Source organism: Molossus molossus, unplaced genomic scaffold, assembly GCF_014108415.1.
Source record: "Molossus molossus isolate mMolMol1 unplaced genomic scaffold, mMolMol1.p scaffold_m16_p_21, whole genome shotgun sequence".
Classification (NCBI taxonomy): domain Eukaryota; kingdom Metazoa; phylum Chordata; class Mammalia; order Chiroptera; family Molossidae; genus Molossus; species Molossus molossus.
In genome coordinates this window covers 16183572-16206746 of record NW_023425357.1, presented here as the reverse complement: position 1 = coordinate 16206746, position 23175 = coordinate 16183572, and the positions used below count along the sequence as shown (strand labels likewise).

Below are 23175 nucleotides of genomic sequence, written 5' to 3'. Positions count from 1 at the left end.
AGCTGTTCTCTGCTGTGGAGCTCTGTGGAGATCATGCACTATGAGACATGCCACACGGGAGCCCCACAGGCCACCCCACTTGTTACTCTTGCCCCAAACCCTTTCCCACTGTCAAGAGAAGACTGAGCCATGCCTCTCTGTCTCCATGCCCACCTCAAGGCCTGACACTGTACAGAGGATGTCAGGGTTCCTGTCCTCTTTGTTTCCACCCGCTGTTGTGGCCACATCCCAGATATTGTCATAAGAAGACAGAGCAGCCTTATGGTTAGAAATACAGCCTTTGGGGTCAAACAGTCCTGGCATCGGGTCTCCACTGTACAGGTTTCTTTCTCTGTGGGCCTCAGTGGTGTCATCTGGAAATGGGTGGATTGCTTTCACCCCACAGAGTTGCTCCACTGCATATAAAGTGCCCTCAGTAAATGGTAGTTGTTGATAGAGCTGTAACTATAGCTCCACTGACCTGTTAAATTCAGGTGTCTCTCTCTCTGACCACTCCCCTCATTGGTTTGATTGGCTTTTAATGAATTGTTTACAATACAAATATTTCATCACAAACATGTTTGGATTGATGTTCCATGCATCATGAGTAGGAGGAGGGAGGGGCTGAGTTCTTGTTCTCATCAATCCTTATATATAGGGAAGAATTTAGATTAAATGATTCATCCAAGGTCAAACATGCAGTAGGTTAGTGGAGACAACATACCAAATGTCTGCCTTTTAAAACTGTGCAGCATTGCCCTGGCTGGGTTTCTCAGTGGTTAGAGCATCAGCCTGCAGACCAGGGAGTTGCAGGTTCGATTCTGGCCAAGGGCACATACCTCAGTTGTGGTTTGTCCCTGGCCCCTGTTGGGGTTGTACGGGTGGCAACCAATCCATGTGTCTCTTTCATATGGATGTTTCTCTCTTTCTCTCCCTTCCACTCTATCTGAAGATAAATGTAAAAAAAATAAAATAAAACTGCAGCATCTCTTCCCACCCATATTCCTCCAGCAGCACCCTCCTCCTTTCACTGCTCTGCCGCTCAACAGTAAGAGGACTCTCCCAACCCCATCTTGCCATTGACCAGCACTGTCAGAAAATGTCCTATTCTGCACCTGCTCCGGGCCTTCTGAGCCCTTTTCCTGACGTTTCCCTTTTAGAACAGGGTGGTCCTGTCTTCAGGAAGCCTTTCCCTTCCCACCTCCCATTTAGCATCTCTCCTGCAGTAGCCTCTGACGTGGCATGCCTACTTACTGGTTTGTTCCCCACCATGAGAAGGTAACTCTCATGAGCACAGGGGCTTGCTCATTGTCTTTCTTGTAGTTTCTTCTGGCCCTTTTTGTGCTTTGTACACATCAGATATTCACATATATAATGTATTGTTGGAAAAATGAATGACTCAGTTGTATTGGTCAGAAGCTGTGAGAATGTGATCCCAGAGTACATGGTGTAGAACATCTCCACTTCCCTTCCTCCTTTTGCCGGGAAGCTGAGGATGGAGGAGGAGGAAGAGCTCGTGTGCCCAAGAACCCAGCTCTCCTCCTCCTCCTGTATTTATATTGTGTGGAGCTTCGGAACACCCTCATTCTGGCGCAAGCTGGTTAAGGTTGAGTGTCTGTCATGTTTCTGGTCTCAGTGAAACCAGTCCACAGCAGTATTCAGCTGTTTAGAACATGTTGAAGGCAGTGGTGAAACCGGACAACAAACAGGTCCAGGCCGCCTGTCACTTTCGAGCCAATTAAGCAGAGACAAGGTTGCATATGTGAGCGTTTGTTCCAATAATGCCAGTTATAGGAGAGCAGCAGGTCATCCCGTAAACCAACTGCTTATACTGGAGTAGAAGGACAAAGATTCCGTGGGGGAAGTAGGCAAAGGAATGACAGTAGGTAATGATTATAGATTACAGGCATGGGGAAGTAACGTGGGCTGGGGAATGTGGGCTGGGGACCAGGAAGGGTTGTCTCCAGTGCACTGCCTCCAGGGCTCCAAGGTTGTTAGTCTTTCCGTGATGTTGAGCAGTTTTCCCTTGTTCTCAGGTAAGGAGAATGGACCGCGTTCCTGAGGAAAACTCCCAGGGCGTACACCTCCCAGCCAGTCAGAATGGGCTTTCTTTAATCAGAACAAAGCAATCATGATTAACAGAGCAAGGATGATTAACATTTCTTATAACTATGGCTAGCACCCCACTGTGATCAGTTCTCTATTCCATTGTTCTCTCTCACCCCTTTCAGTGGGGCACACTGGCTAAGGGCATAGACATTTGAGTCATGTGACCACTGTCACATCCAGTTTGTGTCCCCTTGACAAAGCTTAAACCTTCCGGTGCCTTGGCCTTGTCTGTAAATTGAGAATTACCTCATGCAGTTGTTGCCAGTATTAAATAAGACGATCCATGTGAAACCTTGAGCATAGGAGAAATACATGCTGAGCATTTAATTAAAGCTGGCTCTTATTATGTACAGTCCTAAGTAAATGCCGTTTATTCTGTTCATGTCTCATGTCTCTAGGTTGCTAAGTTCACTTCTGTGTCCCTCACCCTGCCCCATGTGCCACGGATCATTGCTGGGGTACAACTTTGAGGGAGGTGTGAGTAGAAACCCAGGACGTTTGGATGGAAGTTTAGCATGTAATTCTGATTGTTCACTATAGAGGGTGCATACTTTGGTGTGAGATTTCTTTGAGTTTGATTTAGTTTGGTGTTGGTGATTTCCACAGGGGAAAATAATTCAGAGGCATTAAGTGTCACCACTGGGAATTTGCCTGACTCTCTCCAGGAAGCAGAACTCTCATCAGTGGGGATGGAATAGGGCAGCATCTGAAATGTGCACTAGGAAGTGAGCAATCCAAGCTTGAGTCTTATTTTCGGCTGCTCCAAGGAACAGAACTGGGCCAGAGGGTGGGCACTGGGGTCAGATTTTAGTTCCGTGTAAAAGGTAATGGAAACAGTTCCCCAAGCTTCACCACCTCCCCAAGGCAGTGCACTGAGTGCTGGCAGGGAGGGCCCTCTCAGCTGTGCTCCTACCAGTGGGGAAATTGCAAACTCAATAAAGAAAGTACATTTTTGTAAGTAACCTACTATGTAAGACAATGAAATTTGAAATACATTCCATGAAAAAAATTGACTGTTGCGGAACATGATAAAAGTTGCAAAAAAGTTTTCGTTGTCAAGCAAATTTGGTATGTGCAAAACAACTGTAAAAGATTAGGGGGAAATGTCAATAACCTGGAAGGACTCTGCTCAAGTTGCTTTTCAAGTGGCAAGTTCTTGCTCTCCTTTAAAGAAAAAGACCTAGTTAATCATAGAGAACACCTTGTAGCCGGGGTTAACTGAAGCATGCAAACAGGGACCAGCAAGGTCAGAGAATAGCTTTAGCCAGTGCCAGAGGCTTACAGATAAACACACTTTCATATCTTTTTAAAAATGTTTGTGGCATGTAATATTTTTAGTATATACATTATTATAAGTACATATTAATAGTATATGTTAAGATAGTGTTATGTATATGGTATTTTTAAAATGAGTTTCCTACTTGAACGGACTACTCTATCAACCAGCCAACTACTAGTATGGATCAGGTGAGGGTTTCTGCCGTACTAACAGATGGAGTGGTCCAGTAGGTTTTGTTGACTCCTAGAAGACTGGTCTGTCAGCTTTGTTTCGTAAGAGTAGAAATATGACACAGCTATGTTAATAACTATGTTAATAACACTGTTACCAAAATAACCTGCATCTTTGGATTCCATTTCCCATAGAATGTCTTCTTATAGTCAAACTGACTTTCCAGAGTTTTGATCACGTGGCTTTTACTCTGCCTTCTGAATACTGTGTAGACATAACTGGAATTGTGGGTTGCTCTGGTTTTCCCGGAGCTCACAGGCAGAGGAGGGGAGTGGAGAACAGGAATGGAGGAGGCTAGGTGAGAAGTTGGAAGGCACATTTGAACCTTGGGGCTTGCTATTTGGTTGACTTGTAGGCATCAGGCATCCAGGTGCAAAGATGGGAACAAATGCAGATCCTTCTAAAACATTGGTGACTTTTAAACTTCATGTAACTTTAGATTTCCAGTTAGTTGTTACCTTCTATGCAAATTGATGGTTGAGAATGCATCGCATTAATCCCGTAGCAACCCATAACCTGAACACGCCTGGCTCTTGTTTTCACAGGTGCTGGGGCGATGTTTCCTGACTGTGGTGCAGGTCCACTTCCAGTTTCTGACCCAGGCGTTACAGAAGGTCCAACCAGTGGCCCACTCTTGCTTTGCGGAGGTGGTTGTGCCCGAGAAAAAGAGCAGCAGCAGTGGCGGCAGCTTGCCCGGCATGGGCCACACACCTGAACTGGAGGAAGCTGTGCGGTCCTGGCGGGGGGCTGCTGAGGTAACCCTGGCCTTGGGGAGATGGCTGCCCTGTGTTCACACAGGAGAGGCCTTTGCCTATGGTTCTTAAAGGAACCTTTTTATTTAGAAATGTGAGTTTTAAACTGTTATCAGTAGCTTGGTCATTCATTTAACAGTGAATGTGTTTGTAATGCCCACTTTGTGTCAGGCATGCACCAGGCACTGGGGTGACAGCCTCTTTCACATCCTCTTGGAGAAGGGGCTTCCAGAAACTGCTGAAGGGCTGTGATGGAGGTACTTGGGAACCCAGAAGAAGGGGCCTGCCACCAAATAGGATCAGTGCAGCAGAGCTTCTGGAAAGAGGGACCAGGGAGAAAACTGGAGCTTCAGTCTGTAAAGACAGGCTAGAGCTGGCTGCAGAGGGAATGTAGGCAGCTAGGCAGCTAGGTGGAGATGTAGTTGGTGAGAACATGTTTCTTGTAGGCATTTTAATATTCCTTGTTTCCAAGGCAGAGGGGGAAAAACCCCTTTTCTTGTTTTGTTTTGTTTTGTTTTTGTTTTCTTTTTGCACAGATAGAGTGGGAGGGAGAGAGAGGAAGAGAGAGAGAGAGAGAGAAACATCGACGTGAAAGGGACACATCGAGTGGCTGCCACCCGCATGACCAACCAGGGCCGGGGACAAACTGCAACCTAGGTACATGCCCTTAGCGGGAACCGAACCCGGGTCTCTCCGGACCGCAGGCCGATGCTCTAACCGCTGAGCCAAACCGGCCAGGGCTTGTTTTGTTTTTTAATCCTTACCTGAGGATATTTTTCCATTTATCTTCAGGTAGAGTGGAAGAGAGAGAGAGAAACATCGATGTGAGAAAGAGATATCCACTGGCTGCCTCCCGCACGACCCTGACCAGGGCCGGGGATCGAACTGCAACCAAGGTATGTGCCCTTGACTGAAATCGAACCCCTGACTCATTGGTTTGTGAGCCGAAGTTCTAGCCACGGAGCCAGACTGGCCAGGGAGGAAAAACCCCTTTTCAAGTCAAGGCTTAAACTAGCACTTAGTTTTGTTTTACAGAGTAAAAGATAATTTATAGTTAAGGAGTAGTATATTGATTTATTATATAATAATCGGTTTGAATCATTCCATAATTTGATGAGCTCTTTCATTTTATGTTTTAGAAATCTTCTTTAATCAAATTTGTAGATGTGATCTTTTTACATCTTAACATTTTACGTTCTCTGATTTTCTTGATTTTATGCTCTTCTGCTGTCTTGTAATTTCTTTTGAATTTTCTTCTAATTTTGTTTGTTTGTTTGTTTGCTTGTTTGTTTTGGTCTCTCTCTTATGTTAAGGGCTTTTCTTGGACTTTATCAGAGCAGCCCTAAAATGCTCATTGGGGATCAAATGTGAGAGTGGGACCTGTTGACTTAATTGCAGGAGGCTGGGCAGCAGGGTCCAGACATTTATCTTGTCATCGTACATACTTGTGTGTCCTGCTGGCTGCTGGGCTTCACCTCCTGATCATGCAGCTCACACTCATACCCTCAGTACTTGGCTTTTGGTCTTCTTCACTCCACCTGTTGGTATCATTCATGCTGGGAATCCAGCCTACATGAGGCCTCCTGGTGGTCCCTTGACCTTCTCACCTTGATCTTTTCCTTCACCCATGTCAGTCTTCCCAGGCCTTTCTGCCTTCCTTCCTTTGCTTCCAGCCAGTGACAGAACCCCACAGTACGCTGAGAAAATAGAATCCCCTTGGCAGCGGTGCCTCCTCTTCGCACCACCAAAACGACACCCCTCCCCCTCTTCCTTCCTCTTCATTGTAGTGGAGGAGGTGCCCTCACCTCCTGTCCAGGGCCTGCTGTCACCACCCTTCTAGGCTTCTGTGGTGGAACCTGTGTTTTCTCCCTCTCAGCGTGCTCCCACCGGCACACAAGCATGCTTACAGACCCAGAAGTCCGCCCTGCCCTGCCCAGTTTCTCTGTTCGTTTCACAGCCCACTTCTTAGAATTGCTCACCTCACCTTTGATTCATTGTAAAAAATATTATGAAACACTTTAAGCTTATAGTAAATGTCACATATATCCGTCTATCTTCCTTTTAGCTTTGTCCAATCAATCTTTTTGCCACATTTGCTTTACACCTTTTATTTTTCATAGAGAAATATCACAAATTCAGATGAATCCATTTTGTTCCTCTTGGCTATCTTATTCACATTCCTTCTTCTCTAGAGATACCCTCTTCAATGTGGAGTTTGTGACTCCTGTGCATATTTGTATATTTTTACTCTGGGTGCATGCATCCATAAATAGTATAAGGTATTTTATATAATGTGAAACTCTATGAATGGCATCATTCAGCTCACTGAAACTGGCTTCCACTCCTACACAAGGACATGCCTTCTCTTGTCAAGGTCACTCTGCCTTCTGTGTTGCCAAGTCCAGGGAACCCTTTGACTCCATTCTGCAGCTCAGGGCAACATGAGCGCTTGGAAAGCCTCTCTTGTGGCATTTCTTTTTTTTTTTTTTTTAAACTAAAGGAGTTGACAATTTTAATTTTGCATTTCATAATACAAATGAAAATTGCTATTTTTGGTCCCACTACTTTCCTCCAAAACCATTCTGTCTTTGATAGGAAGAGGGAGTGAGTCTTCCGTGTCATGCTGTTAGAAAACACCCAGAGCCACAGCACCTCGGTTTCCTGGTGAAGCAGACAAAGTAATATAAAACTGATAGAAGAGGCTCCCCTCTCGAGTCATTCCTGGGCGAGTGGGCACCATCATGGGACAGGCGGGAGGTCTTATCCTTGGGGGCCCAGACATCATTGGCATGTGCCCTCCCATAGACGGCCTCATTCCAGGAGCAGGTCCCATGGGCATCATCCCAGGAGGCTAGGGCCCATCATTGGCATTGTGGGAGGGCCCCCATATGGGGTGCTGGCATCATACCAGGACGAGGAGGACTGGAAGACTAGGGGGAGGTGGGATCATCGCCCCTGCATGGGGAAGAACAGGGAATGGAGTAGGAGGCGTCTTTCCTGCTGAAATGCTGCAGTGGTTTTGTCAGTCAGGCTCTGAGCCTGCTCTTCCATCCATCTCTGACAGCTGTCTTTCACATTCTCTGTGTTTCCTACCACTGTAGAGTGTCTGTCTCACAGATGGAGAGTCATGGGTGAGGTGTGTATCGCAGTAGTCACACTAAAAGTTGGGCATGGCCGTGCCGGTTTGTCTTAGCGGTTAGAGCGTCGGCCCGCGGACCAAAGAGTCCCGGGTTCGGTTCCCACTAAGGGCACGTACCTCAGTTACAGTTTGTCCTCGGCCTGGTTGGGGTCATGTGGGTGGCAACCAGTCGATGTGTCTCTCACATCCATGTTTCTCTCTCTCTTCCTCCCTCTCTTCCTCCCTCTCTATCTGAAGATAAATGCAAAAATGCCCTCGGGTGAGGATATAAAAAAAAAGTTGGGCCCTGGCCAGTTTGCTTAGTGGTTAGAGCATCAGCCTGCAGTCCGGAGAGACCCAGGTTCAGTTCCTGCTAAGGGCATGTACCTCAGTTGCATTTTGTCCCCTGCCCTGGTTGGGTCGTGTGGGTGGCAACCAAATATCGAAAAAATGTCCTCGGGTGAGGATTAAAAAAAAAAAAAAGTTGGGCATGTTCTGCAGGCCATTGGCTGCTCCGTTGCACCAGAAATGACCTTCTTATGGCATACCTTTTACCTCTCAGGCCATCCTCTGCATCTGCTTTGCTAGCTTCTCCTCTTCAACAAAACCTATCAATGTGAGTGTTTCAAGGCTCAGTTCTCAGTGCCTTTCCCTCTAGGGAGTCTCTGTCTAGACTTAGGACTTTAAAACTGCCTGTGTACTGGGGCCCTCAAATACGTGTGACCAGTCCACATCTCCTGGAGGCCAGGCCCCTGTGTTCAGCTTCTGCTTGCCTCAGGTCTCTAGGTGTCTTAGGCTAAACTTTTCCCACAAATCTGTTCCTCCCCAGATCTTCCCTGTGCTAGCAAGCGGTGCCATTCCACACTGGGTCATTCATGCAGTAAGCTGAGATTTATCCTGCAGTTTTTCTGTCGTGTTTACATCTAACCATAATGAAGGCTTATAGGTTGTACCTCCAAAATATTATCCCAGACCTGTCCCTTTGTTTCCATGTCCACTGTCACTACCCTAGTCCATTATGCTCTCCTGACCCCTGTAGTAGCTAGACTCCTTTCTTCCTTTCTTGTCTGGCCATCCTTCATCTCTTTCCATGTAAAATTGGGTGATGTTGTGCCCCATTTCCTTAGGGTCAAGTGTGGGCCCTTCGCTATGACTTTCCTAGTTCTGTATAGTCTGGCTCCTGCCTTGCTCACCAGCCTGTCTGTGGTCACTGTCCCACTCGCTCACTGGGTTCTAGTTCCTTTGCTGACATGTCTGCCTGTCCTACCCCTCACCCCAATCTTCCTCGACTACCTCCTCCTTCTTAAACTTTCAGCTCAAGTGCTGATTTCTCAGTATCTACAGTGCTTTTGTTACAGTTCTCTGTTTCCCTCTGTGTTTTTCTCCATTTTTAAATTTGTTAGAGAAATATCTTTTTTTTAATCCTCACCTGAGGACATTTTTCGGTATTTTGTTCAGATAGAGTGGGAAGGAGAGAGAGAGAGAGAGAGAGAGAAACATCGACGTGAAAGGGACACATCGAGTGGTTGCCACCCGCACAACCCAACCAGGGCCGGGGACAAACTGCAGCCGAGGTACATGCCCTTAGCGGGAACCGAACCTGGGTCTCTCCGGACCACAGGCTGATCCTCTAAACACTGAGCCAAACGTGCCAAGGCAAGAAATATCTTTTTACTTTTTGTTTTGTTTTGTTTTGTTTTTTGAGAGAGACAGACAGACATCAATCTATTCCACCAACTGAGCTACCTGGTTGAGGCCTTCATTTTAAATTTTTAAATGTTTTATTTCTTTATTTACTTTTTTTTTTTTTTAGAGAGGGAGAGAGAGAGAAAAATAACGATGTGAGAGCAAACCATCAATCTCCTGCCTCCTGCACACCCCCCTCTAGAGATTGAGCCCAAAACCTGGGCATGTACCCTGACTGGGGATCAAATTGGCAATCCTTCAGTGCCTGGGGACAATGCCTAACCAATTGAGCCACACCAGCCAGGGCTGAATGTTTTATTAGTCTGCCCTGTTGGTCCATGAAGCTGTTGCCTCCAAGATGGTAGGGACCAGGTTTTGTGTTTCACTGTCTATCCAGTGACACCTAACAAGACCCTGGGGGCTAAATATTTGATGGAAAAATTCTTAGAAAGAGAGGCAAATGTTTTTACTGTGAGACTGCTAGGGTTCAGGGAATGGCTGGAGGTGGTATACATATATACTTTGTTCAGCACTGGAACTCTAAAGCACTATAGGTGCTCACTACTTTCCCTTAGTCCTGCAATTTTGGTAAAACTCTTACACTAGCTTAGAAGAACAAAAATTAACTATTAAAAATGTTATTTGGCCCCGGCTGGTTTGGCTTAGCGGTTGGAGCATCGGCCTGTGGACCAGAGAGTCCCGGGTTTGGTTCCCAGTAGGGGCACGTACAAAAAAAAATGTTATTTGTTGCACAAATACTATGGTAACAAAAACAGACATTAAAGAATTGAAAAAGAGTTCATCCTGAATCTCTCCTCCTATCTAATAAATCAAATATATGTTTTTCTGTACTCTCTAGTCCTGAACCATATGTGTAGATAACTTACTTTTTATCACTTACATTTTATCACAAGACACAGATTAGTTTTTCTTGTTTTTTTTTCTCTTGTTTATGTACTCCTCATAAACATAGTTAATGACTGAGGGGTAAGTGTTTAATTTTTATGTAAATATTTCAGAAGCTCTGTTTTTCCTTTAATGTTTCAGTGTATTGTTTTTTTTGGTTCTGTATTGGTGTGTTTTTACTTTGGTAAATAGGAACACCCAACCATATACATTCTTTTTTTTTTTTAAATCCTCACCCGAGGACATTTTTCCATTTTTTGTTCAGATAGAGTGGGAGGGAGAGAGAGGAAGAGAGAGAGAGAGAAACATCGACGTGAAGGGACACATCGAGGGGCTGCCACCCGCACAACCAACCAGGGCCGGGGACAAACTGCAACCGAGGTACATGCCCCTAGCGGGAACCGAACCCGGGTCTCTCTGTACCGCAGGCCGACGCTCCAACCGCTGAGCCAAAACCGGCCAGGGCATACATTCTTTTTTTTTTTTAATTCTGGAAACTCCAAATGCCAATATTCTAAGTTATCTGTCATTTTAAAGCAGATATATATATAAAATAAGTCAGGAAGTCTTTTTTTCAGGGTTTCTTAAATCAGGTAGTACTGTGTCAGGTTTGCATTTTCTTCAGGATGCTTGATGTAGTCTTTCAAAATTTCTGGCTGCCAACTTCATAATCTGACCAATCCAGAATGTCTGGCTTCTATGTAATACTTAGATGATTTGTTTTTTAATTTTTATTTATTGATTTTAGAGAGAGAGGAAGAGAGAGGGAGAGAGAGAGCAACATCTCGATGAGAGACAACATCGACTGGCCACCTCCTGCATGCCACCCATTGGGGATTTGGCCCACAACCTGGGCATGTGCCCTGACTGGAATCGAACCGGCAACCTCCTGGTGCATGGGTTGATGTTCAGCCACTGAGCCACGCCGGCTGGGCAGTTGTTTTTGTTTTTTATTTTTTGTATTTTGCTAGATCTGTAGCATCCCCTTTAACCTACCGGTAACTATTTATGTTACAGGCAACATCTAGACTAAGAGAAAGAGGATGTGATGGCCGCCTGGCAGGAATTGAAGTTCAGCAGCTCTTCTGTTCTCAAAGTGCAGCAATTCCTGAGCACCAGCTAAAAGAACTGAACATAAAAATTGACAGTGCTTTGCAAGTAAGTTTTTCAGAAGTGGCACAGTGATACCAAAGGGATAGGAACAAGGGAAGGAGTTATCGTTGTGATAGTGAACCATTTGGAAAGAGTAATAAAATAGTTGGCCTTTAAGTGTTTTAAAAACTATAGAAATTTTATATTTCTGTTTTCATTGGACTTTGTCGTTTATAATCTATATAATCTTGATTTTTGAAAACAATTTCTTTGCAGGCATATAAAATAGCTCTGGAAAGCTTAGGCCACTGTGAATATGCGATGAAAGCTGGTTTCCACTTGAATCCAAAGGCAATTGAAGCCAGTTTGCAGGTATGCTTTTCCTTCTTGTAGCTCTTGGGAGCTGCGGCATGGCAGTCTCTCCATACCAAGTGAACCAGGTGTCTTGACAGATGAGCAGTGGGTCACCTCTTCTCTCCCATCCCAACCTCTTCCAGGGCTGCTGCAGTGAGGCAGAAGCACAGCAAACAGGGCGGAGGCAGACCCCGCCGCAGCCCATGCAGTGTGAGCTTCCTACTGTCCCTGTGCAGATCGGATCGCACTTCCTGAAGGGCGTCTCCTTCAACGAGTCAGCTGCTGACAATCTGAAACTTAAGACGGTAACTTTCCACTGGATTCCAACAATCTGGGTATTAACTTGAAAACAGAGTTCTTAAGGAAACTTGAGGGCTTATAAAGAATATAGATTAAAAAACAAAACTAAAGTTAAGGCAGGAGGCATTAACCTTTCCCAGTAAACTGGTATCAAAAACCAAACTGTGGTACTTTTTGATTTCTAGAGAGAGGGGAGAGGGCTAGAGAAACCTTGATGAGAGACAGAAATGTCGATCAGTTGCCTCCTACATGCGCCCTACTTGGGGCTGGGGAGCAAACCTGCAACCTTTCAGTGTGTGGGACAATACTCCGTCCAGCTCGTCACTGGCTAGGGCTCTGGTGACTTTTTTAATGAGACATTTCCCAAGTTAATTTTATTTATAATTCTGTTCAAGTGTTTAACATAAAGGGTTTTGAACACACAGTATAAAATACTGTTTATGATGAATGTTTCAGTGGACTTTCATGAAAAAATAAGAGGAGAAATCTTGTCAAAATACAGCAATAGCCCTGGTCAGTTTGGCTCAGCGGTTAGAACGTTGGCCTACAGTCCAGAGAGACCCGGGTTCGGTTCCCGCTAAGGACGCGTACCTCGGTTGCAGTTTGTCCCAGGCCCTGGTTGGTTGTGCGGGTGGCAACCACTTGATGTGTCCCTTTCACGTCAATGTTTCTCTCTCTCTCCCACTCTGTCTGAACAAAAAAATGGAAAAATGTCCTCAGGTGAGGATAAAAAAAAAATACAGCAATAATTATGATCATTTATGGAGCATCCTGTGTGCCAGGCATTGTGCCAAGCATTTCACACGCATTGTCTCCTTGAATGATCACTCATGAATATACCCTTTTCCCCGTTGGAGAGACAAAGGAGCTAAGGCCCACAGTCACACAGCTAGAAAGTAGTAGCTTGGAATTTGAGTGTGTGCAGTCTATTTCCAGAGCCTGCATACCTGACCACTTGGTCATCCAAAATAAAGTTGAGGTTTTCATTGGTATTTACTTCTACTGGATGATTCTGTCTCCTTATTTAGAGGGATTCAGAATTCAAAAATTCTCAACCAGTTTGCATTAGCAAATTGCTAAATAATGCCGCTTTTTTTTTTTTTTTTTTTTTAATCCTCACCCGAGGACATTTTTGCATTTTTATTTTGAGATAGAGAAGGAGGGAGAGAGGGAGGAAGAGAGAGAGAGAAACGTCAACGTGAAAGAGACACGTACATCGAGTGGTTGCCACCCACACAACCCTAACTGGGGCTGGGGACAAACTGCAATCGAGGTATGTGCCCTTAGCAGGAACCGAACCCGGGCCTCTCTGGTCTGCATGCTGATGCTCTAACCGCTGAGGCAAACCAGCCAAGGCAATAATAATGCTGCATTTTAAATTAATTAATGTGTTCATGCACATGCATCTATATCTAACCACTCACAGGCTTGAGTAAATCTCTGAGGGTATCTGAAGAAATTACTTAAGAAATAAAATTCCATTATTTGGAGTACTTAAACAAAATGCTTTTCTTTTAAGGATTATTGTGTACCTGTAAATGCATTTTAGTTCTACAGATTTTAGAACTTTGTGTGGCTTTATCATGCACTCTGTTACCCTTTTATAGCATACAATGTTACAGCTGATCAAGGAGGCAGGCTGCTATAATGGAATCGCACCAAGGGACAATTTTCCTGTAACTGAAGTACTGAACCAGGTGTGCCCATCCACATGGCGCGGCGCCTGCAAGACTGCCGTACAGCTGCTGTTTGGCCAGGCTGGACTGGTGAGTGAATATGCGTGATGGCGGGCAGACAGAACAGATGACGTTTCAAGGATGTGAGGATGTGGTATGGGCATGTGTGAAAATACCAAATTATTTTAAAAGTTCTTTGGTACTACAGAGTTTAGACCAGATAGAAAAAGTAAAGAAAAGAGCAGTATTAAAAAACCTTTTTCTAATAGATTAGTAATATGTTTTGGCAGGGAACCTACTTGCAATATGATTCTGTAGGCAGGCTGTCCTCATTTTAAGGAAACCATCACATTACTCTTTTGACCTGGCCTGACTGCCCAGGAGCTACAGTGGACGTCTTTCTGTTGCTCAAACACGCCAAGCTTCTCCTTGTCTTAGGACTTTGCACTTAATGCTCCTTTTACCTCAGAATACTCTTCTCTGGTTATCATGTGACTCATTTCTTCTCAATCTTTCTCACGTGAGCTCAACTATTACCTCTGAGAGACCGCGATGGTGTAAGTAATGCCCCATCCAGTCCCTTTGTATCGCAGCTCTCTGTCTCTGTCTTATCAATAAAATAACAATGGCGACTCAGAAATAAGTTTGGTCTTTATTACCATTGGAGAGGAGAACTTTTGCCAAAGTTGGATGGGCTCAGCATCCGAAGTCACCATTTAGCTTTTTGTTTGACACCGCTAATCCACATATCCTTATGCATTTGACCCCACTTTCTAGAATTAAATGACTACTTTTTGAAAAGATAGAGCATTTCAGCCAGAGGCAAAAGTGAGTTAATTAGCAATCAAGAAAATTGAAGAACTGTTTCTTAGTCTAATTTCTACCCGATGGAAGTAGTTGTTGGGAAATGCTTTCTTTTTTTTCATATGGGCAAAGGCTCTGGTGGCCGAGCCCAGGATGGTGCTGCCTTGCAGAGCCAGGCAAGGGCCCGTCCACAGTGGTGAGTTACACTTCATTTAGGGCCTGTTTCTTAGTAGAGGAGCCCCACGAGAGGCGGAAACTGGAGATGCCCTGCTGAAGTACGGCCAGCCCACTGTCTTTAGGAGGTTAAGCCATACTCCCAAAGACCTGCTAAGACAGGGAGAAACGTGGCAACACGTTCTCCAGAAAGGAGTGTGCAGAATAAGGCAGAAGGACACACGGGCTGTTCTGAGACAACATTGTAAGCTTAAAAAAAAAAGTTCCATGTTATTGAAAGATCAGAAATTTATTCCTCAATCCCTGCTCCTTAATCCCAGGGTACCTTTGTACATGGCTGACAAAGAACCTTTAGATTATGATTCTGGTGTTGGGAGGAGAGAGGAAACACCTGCTTGGTCCAACAATGGCTATTACGTGGACAGGAATTCTTTTCCAAAGGACGTTGCAGACCAGCTGTGGGAATCTGTTTACCATAGTGGAAATGAGCTCCATTACAGGCTGGGTTTGGGTCATCATAAGCGATTCTGCATGGCTTTACCCCTCCTGATATGTTACAGATTTGATTTTCAAGTGATTTATGGTTATCTTCTTAAAATTATTTTAGTTATTTGAAAATGTATTCATCACTTTGTCAAACTCTAAATTATGTAGGATACTATATCATTGTGTAATATTAAAGACTGTCCTCCAGATAAGAGGAAATCATTGAAGGAAGGGCTGGTTCTTTATCTTTCCTGAAGTGGTTCTATTTTTATTGATGGTTGAGAATAAAATGATCTATAAAAAAAGCTTCATCCATTTCTGGCTTATATTCAGTCATTACAAATGGGCTTTTCTACAGCTTTGGATTGATTTTCTTGTGACATTTTTACCTCTTTCAAGTACATACTTTTAAAAAATACTGAAATAAAGGAAACAAAGTAATTCCTAACTAACATTAATAGTTTGGAAGAAATGCCACAAGTGCTGGCAAAGTTCAGCATATCCTGCACCCAGAAGATGGTTTCTGTGTATTGAAGTATCCCTGTGTTCGGTCATTTTTATTACCCAGTGTTGTCTCCATAGGGCTTCCTGACTGGCCTCTGCAGGCCTGCCTTGCCAGGGGAACAGTTCTTGCCAGAGTCACTTAGCATGCATGGGTTCATGTATTGGGTTTGTTTTTTAACCGTTTTTTTCTCTGATTGCTGATTGTTACATTTGTTTCTCTCTTAGGTGGTAGTTGATACAGCACAGATAGAAAATAAAGAAGCCTATGCCCCCCAAATCAGTTTAGAAGGCTCCAGAATTGTGGTTCAAGTCCCGTCCACATGGTAATGTGACTCTTGCATGAATACAAGCCTAAGCTCTGATAGAAGTTTGCACATCTTTGAAAATGTCGCTGTGTCTTAGACAAACCCCCTGCTAGCTGACAGGACACGCCTTCTGCTTATGTGGGTTTATGTTAGTGCCATGTCGTGATTATCAGTCCATGATGAGGAGGTCAAGGGGCCTAAAGCCAAGTCTCATTGACCAGTAATATAACTAAAATGTTATATACGCAGGAATCATAATGACCAATCTTATCTTTTCTTTGTTACTGCATCCACAGCTTTTTTTTTTAATTTTTTTTTTCTTCATTGATTTTAGAGAGAGAGGAAGGGAAAAGGAGAGGGAGAGAGAGAGAGAGAAACATCGATGAGAGAGAACATCAACTGGCCACCTACTACATGCCCCCCACTGGGGATTAGGCCCATAACCTGGGCACGTGCCCTGACCAGGAATCAAACCAGCAACCTCTTGGTGCATGGGTCAATGCTCAACCACTGAGCCACACCGGCCAGGCCGCGTCTACAGCTTTTAAACAGAGTATATCATTTTCTCTAAGTTACCCAGTATTTCTGTAAAGCTGAGTCCAGAACGTAAAATTTCTTCTCCACCTTTGTTCCAACAACAACTCTGGTGATCTTAAGTTCATATCAATACATATCCAGTATCATTGCAAATCACGGGACAGACTGAACTGTTTTTATTTTTAATGCTCCTACAAATCAGTAAGAAAATTGGTAAGGTACATGAACAGGTAAATCAGGAGGTGTGGTCAACAAATACTTGGAGAAAGTGTGTTACCTTGTCGAGTAAAGAAACAGTACGATGCCGTTTTGCCCATCATGTTAAATTATTTTAGAATAATAATACTGCATTTGGGCCAGACTATACAAAAACAGGCACAGAAGTTCTTGAGTAAATCACACAGCCCTTCTGGAGGGCATTTTAATATATCAGAGGCCTCAAATATGGAATATGACCTCAGCAATTTCACAATTCCACCTGTAGGGATGTATCCTGGTCATGTCCATACAAATTCAGTTATAAGGATCGGCATCGTAGCTTTATCCTTTATCAGTAAACAGCAGAAATGAAGCATCTATCAGAAGACCTTTGCTATTAACATTATCATCTGAATGAACAGTTGGCTGTACAGAAAGTATTTACAGCACATATGTAGGAATAGTAGAGGTAGTAAGGAACAGTGTCTGTTGGTGCCTGTATGGATGAAAGTGAGAACTGCATAACACAGATTGTGTTTAGACCACTTCTTCTTGAATGGTGAGGGCCCAGTGCCCAAAGTTCAGAACTAGTTGATGTATCAAGTAGGCGTTGGCACATTTCATGTCCCCAATCTCCCATCTATGTATTGCCTCTCACCAAAATTTATAATTTGATTGTTCAGATGTTATACTGTTTCCTGAAATGAATAGTAATTTATATACATGTTTTTATTCCTATCAAACAATTTTTTTTTTTTTTTAATCCTCACTTGAGAACATTTTTTGCATGTATCTTCAGATAGACAGGAGGGAGAGAGAGAGAAAAACATCGAGGTGAGAGACACTCATCCAGTGGTCGCCACCCACACAACCCAGCTGGGGCCGGAGACAAACTGCAGCTGAGGTACGTGCCCTTAGCAGGAACCCAACCTGAGACTCTCTGGTCTGTGCCGATGCTCTAACCGCTGCGCAAAACTGGCCAGGGCCCTATCAAACAAATTTAAAGCTCACTTTTCTATAAGGTTTTTGTGTTCCCCAATTCTTAATTTATTTTCCAATCCAAGTTCTTATTGAAAAATATTCAATCAAACAAATTTAAAGCTCACTTTTCTATAAGGTTTTTGTGTTCCCCAATTCTTAATTTATTTTCCAATCCAAGTTCTTATTGAAAAATATTCAATCAAACAAATTTAAAGCTCACTTTTCTATAAGGTTTTTGTGTTCCCCAATTCTTAATTTATTTTCCAATCCAAGTTCTTATTGAAAAATACTCAATTTATCCTAGCCAGGTATCTCAGTGGGCTAGAGCGTCACCCCTATACGCCAAGGTTGTGGGTTCAGTCCCTGGTCAGGGCACATACAAGAAGCAACCAGTGAGTGCATAAATAAGTGGAACAAGTTGATGTCTGTTTCTCTCTCTCCCTCCCCCCCCTTCTTTTCTCTCTGAAATCAATCAAGTTTTTTTAATTCTTTTCTTTTTTTAAGGTTGTTGGCATTTATTTATTTATTTATTTATTTATTTATATTTTCTTTCTTGATTTTTAGAGAGGGGGAGAGGGAGAGAGAGATAGAAACATCGATGAGAGAGAACATGGATTGGCCGCCTCCTGCATGCCCCCCATTGGGGATCAGGCCCACAACTGGGCATGTGCCCTGATCAGAAATCGAACCACCAACCTCCTGGTGCATGGGTCGATGCTCCACCAACCACTGAGCCACACTGGCCGGGCTGATTCTCTTTTTATAAAAAAAGAAAGATAAATATTCAATTTAACCCGGATTCTCATTTTGAAAAAAACAGATTGAACTTTTGTATAACTGGGGTAAATATAAACAGCTAGTACTGAAATGGTTAACACTTTAGTTTACTTCAAAACTGTATGATTGATTTCCTTTGTAATTCATTTTACCTCCTTGAAAGACCTTCTGGGCTATGATTCCTTGGAGAGGCTCCCTCTGCTGGTTGCTTTTGGTAAAAATATGAAGGTTTCTTGTTTATTTTAAGTTGTAAAATATGTGCTTGTTCAAAAAAAAAAAAACAGAAAACAAGCCCTGGCTGGTTTGGCTCAGCGCTTGGAGCATTGGCCTATGGACCAGAGAGTCCCGGGTTCGGTTCCCACTAAGGGCATGTACCAAAAACAAAACAAAAAAAACAACAAAATATGTGCTTGTTGAGACAGACTGACTCAAACAGAAGTGGTTACCTTACTCCACTGTCAAGAAAATGAAATTGTTAGCAAAGCCAGTCAAGATTTTATTATATTCTTTGCTGCCAGATGTTTTCCCCCAAAGTCATACTTTACTTAGATCTTTAAACTGTCATATTTAAGCTATCCGTTGTTCTTTCAGTAAGTACTTACTAAATACCTACTATGTGACAGACACTGCCTGGGCTCTGGGAGTTTAATCATGAGCAAGAAAGACAGGGTCCCTGCTTGTAACTGAGCTTTGTAATGGGGACGGACGAAAGAGCTAATAAGCCTAAGAGTGAAGTTCAAACACTGGCAAGTGTATGAAGGGGGTAAGAGTAGAATGATGTCTTTTGATAGAGAATAACTGGGGTAGAGATGGATAGGGGAGACTATTTTGGATGAGGAGGTCAGTCATGAAGGCTCTCTTTGAGGATGTGCCATTTAAGAGGAGCTGGCCATGCAGAGAGTAGGTGGGGAGAAAGCATTGCAGGCAGCAGGAACAGTAAAGGTCTGAGGGGTGACCCAGCATGGCTGAAGAGATATGGTGGGTGATGACGGCGGGGGGTGGGGGGGTGCTGGATTCATAGCAGCCAGGACTTGCAGGGTCCTTAAGAGACTTGGATTTTTATCTAAGAACAGGCAATAGGTTTTTTTTAATTAAAAATATTTTTTCTTGCCTGGCCGGTTTGGCTCAGCAGTTAGAGCGTCGGCCTGCGGTCCAGAGAGACCCGGGTTCAGTTCCCGCTAAGGGTGCGTGCCTCAATTGTGGTTTGTCCCCGGCCCTGGTTGGTCGTGCAGGTGGCAGCCACTCTATGTGTCCCTCTCACATCGATGTTTCTCTCTCTCTCTCTCCCACTCTATCTGAACAAAAAATGGCAAAGTGTCTTCGGGTGAGGATAAAAAATATATATATTTTTTTTATTTATTTATTTTAGATAGAGAGGGAGAGAGAGATAGAAACATCGATGAGAGAGAACATCAATTGGCTGCCTCCTGCATGCCCCCCACTGGAGTTTGAGCCTACAACCTGGGCATGTGCCCTGACCAGTGACCTCTTGGTGCCTGGGCTGATGTTCAACCACTGAGCCACACCAACCGGGCAGAATAGACAAGGGTTTTTAAGCAAGTCTGAGTGATCCGTGAAAAGAATGGGTTTAGTCTCTTAAAGGGACTACTCTCAAGACCGATGAATAATTTGTTGATTTTTCCGAAAGAGAAATTATTATCACCAGGAACTATAGCACTCCTTTCTGCATGACCAGCAGATGCTGTCCTCGTGGGCAAACATATGTGACCAGCCAAATCACAAGCAGAAGTTGGCTTGGGAGCACAGAGCAAGTGTGTCCTAATAATCAGTGATCCTAGGCTGAGAGAATTTGGTGCCTGAACCTTGGCCTGGTCCACTGGCCAAGATTCTCTCAGGAATCCAGGGGCTGGTGGGGCACTGTCAGAGCTTGCCTCGTGGCCTTTTCCAGTGTTCCTGAAACTGCCAGCTCACAGTCTCACAGATATATTTCCTCTTATACCAAAGTCACGATGGAGAGTGCTGCTGTCTTCTTAGGGTGGCTTCGCAAGTGTTGATCTCACTGTTCAACTACCAGGGTGCCCAGGAGCAGACAGACGGCCTCTTCCTGGTTTCCCTCTCGGAAAAGGTGTCTTGGTGGAGATACTCTGCATGGGCCCTGGGGACCTGAATGGTGAGGAGTGGCTGTCAAGGGAGAGCAGTCCGGGAGAAGGCAGCAACAAGAGCAAAGGACCTGAGATGTGGACGAGCCCAGCATGTTCAGGGAGTGAGAGAAGGCCTTGTTGCTAGGCCCAGGTGAATGTAGGTGACAGTGAAGAGAGGTGTGAGCAGAGAGTCAGGAGAGGCCAGGTCCCAAAGAGCCTTGAGAGCTGTGTTTCATCGTGATAGGATGCCAGTAGAGGGTTTTAAATGGGAGCGATGTGTTCTGATTTGTGCTATAGCAGGTTCACTCTGGCTGCCTTGTGGAGGCTGGGCCTTTGGAGGGACCAGAGAGGAAAAAAGAGACCAGTTGGGAGGTTGGTCCTAAGACACAGATGGTGGTGGTTTCTTGAAGTAGAGCAGTAATAAGAGAGGTGGTGAGAAGTGCTTGGAGGCAGACTACGTTTTGGAAGAAGAGATGTCAAGATTTGCTCAAAGATCGATGTGGGATATGAGGGAGCTAGAGGTGGCTTATAGGTTTGGGGTAGACTTGCTAAGGAAGTCTGTAGGCATCAGAATGGGTCTTTCGGGGAAGAGAGGTATCAAAAGTAGTGCTGACCAGGCTGCCTTTGAGCTGCCTGTTAAGTGTTCAAGGAGAGATGTCAAGTGTGCGTTAGACACATGAGAGTGGAGTGCAGGAGGAAAGTCTGGGCTGGTGAAGGAAATTTGAGAGTCTTCGGTGCAGGGATGGTCTGTGAAGCCGCAGGACCCGCTGCAGCACTCCAGGGAGAGGACAAGGCCTGGAACATGCCACCATGCAGAGGCAGGAGAAGGAGGAGCAGGAGGGGTCAGCAGAGGAGACCAAGGGGGAGCTGCCTGATAGGTAGAAAGAAACTCGAGCAAGTTTGGAGTCACTGCAGCTGCAGGAGACAGGGATCCAGGAGGAAAGAAACATGCAGTGTTGCTGAGAGATGAGTGAGGTGGAGACTCATGGAGTGAGGTAACTGACCTAAGCTGTGTGATCCAAGTTATTTTAGTGGAGCGATGGGGATGAAAGCTTGGTCAGAGTGGAATGAGAGGAGAAATAGAAGGTAAGGAAGAGGAAGAGATTATGTGTTTTGCTAAAATGGTGAGCAGAGAATTGGGGCAGTGTTTGGAAGGGAATGTGGGGCTAAGACAAGGTGGTTGGTGAGACTGGTTTGTTTGCCCAAGTGAATATCACAGGGGAGACATGGGTAATTGCATGCAGGGGTCCTTGGGAAAACCAGAGGGCAGTGTGCAGTGCTCAGGCAGGAATCGGCCTGGGGAAGAGCAGAGCTCGTGTCCACTGTGATGGGAGGGACAGGCAGGCTGCACGGGCAGGGACACGGGAGAGGTGGTGGAATCAGTGGTGAGGGAGGCAGATCTCATCTGTCTGTGTGTTCTCAGTTAAGGGACAGTTGAGATAGGAGGAAAGGGCGAGTTGGCGGGGACAGCAGAGTTCTGAGGAGAAACGAGGGTGGTGAAACAATCATCCTGGAAAAGGAAAAAGTTAACTTACGGGAAGCTGTGTTTGTAGCTTACCTGAAATTTGCAGTGAGTCCAGGGGGCATACCGTGCAGGTTTGTTCCCTCTGTTGACCCTCAGTTTCTTGGGTGCAGGCGTGAAGAGCTGTAGAGGAAGTGGGGCAGGCGTGTTGTAGAAAGAGTTTGCAAAGGGCTAGACATCGTGCCAGCCCACAGAGTCTCAGCGGGGCGGGGGTTGGGGGGGGGTCGGACCAGAGCCGGTGTTGGACAGGGAGAGGCCATTAGGAATTCTAGGTAGTTAGAGATCCACAGACACTCCAGACCCTACTGCTCCTCCTCCTCTTGCAGAGCAGCGTGTTTCAGTGTTAGCCCTGTCATTCTCTAAATGTTCTTAGTTTCTGAATTGTGATTCAGTGCACAAGTGTGGAAAAATGGGAGCCTTTCGTATGAGGCCTGCTTGAAACACCTTTGCCGAGAAGTGCAGCGCAGACTGACGCAGCCTGGTTTGTACCTAGGTGCCTGAAAGAAGACCCTGCTACCATGTCCCTGCTGCAGAGAAGCCTGGATCCCGAGAAGACCCTGGGTCTGGTGGACGTGCTCTACACGGCTGTGCTGGACATCAGCCGCTGGCGGGCCGGCAGGTCGGTGTCTCTGCCGGGCACTGGAATGGGTTTGAATTCAGGTCCACACCTAGGGACAGTGTTCCCACATCCAGTTTCATGTGATACTGTGATAATACACATACTGATAGTGTGAGATTACATAAGACGAGAGACTTTTGGGTAACTTTTGGCGGGGGGATAATTTCAAACTTAAAAAAAAGTTACAAGAATAGGCCAGATAATTTCTCTGTGCCCTTTACTCAGACTCCCCATTCTGTTAATATTTTTACCTTCATCTGTTTTATCATTTGAGAATGAGTCCACCAAAAGGATTTTAACCCAACTCTCATTCTCCTTACAAACTAAGAGCAAAGAAATGTTTAGAAAATATGCTTATATCCTGCGTGAACTTGATTTATATCTGAAAGTAGCTGACAGTTGCAAAATTATCTCTTTGTAAATTGTTAACCTTAGAACAGGGAGGGACATTAAACATCCAGCCATGTGTCCTCCCCCTTTCTGAACTCATGCACGAGGAGGTCCAGAGAAGTGAGGCGGCTTATCCAGGGTGGTGCACTAGCCACCACCTGCCTCTGCTCCCACCCAGTGCCCTTTCTGTCTCCAGAGCTCTCTTTCAGTCCTGGAAAAGGGTGCTCGTGACACTTTGGAAGTAACAACCCTCAGTTCTTGGCACTGTCTGTGAATCAGTTCCAAGGACAGCAG

The 23175-nt window shown here is 44.8% G+C and overlaps 1 protein-coding gene and 1 pseudogene across 3 annotated transcripts in view; one reads left to right on the top strand and one right to left on the bottom strand.

The window, feature by feature from the left end:
* The window catches only part of GARRE1 (granule associated Rac and RHOG effector 1), a 69370-nt gene that overhangs the window by 36503 nt on the left and 9692 nt on the right, over positions 1-23175 (top strand). For all 3 annotated transcript variants that reach the window (XM_036274422.1, XM_036274423.1, XM_036274421.1), the window contains 7 exons: positions 4144-4353; positions 11078-11218; positions 11429-11524; positions 11650-11811; positions 13414-13572; positions 15676-15773; positions 22366-22491. In XM_036274422.1, coding sequence (XP_036130315.1) covers positions 4144-4353; positions 11078-11218; positions 11429-11524; positions 11650-11811; positions 13414-13572; positions 15676-15773; positions 22366-22491 — 992 coding nt within the window. The remainder of the gene's footprint in view (positions 1-4143; positions 4354-11077; positions 11219-11428; positions 11525-11649; positions 11812-13413; positions 13573-15675; positions 15774-22365; positions 22492-23175) is intronic.
* Positions 6977-7522, bottom strand: LOC118638744 (annotated as a pseudogene).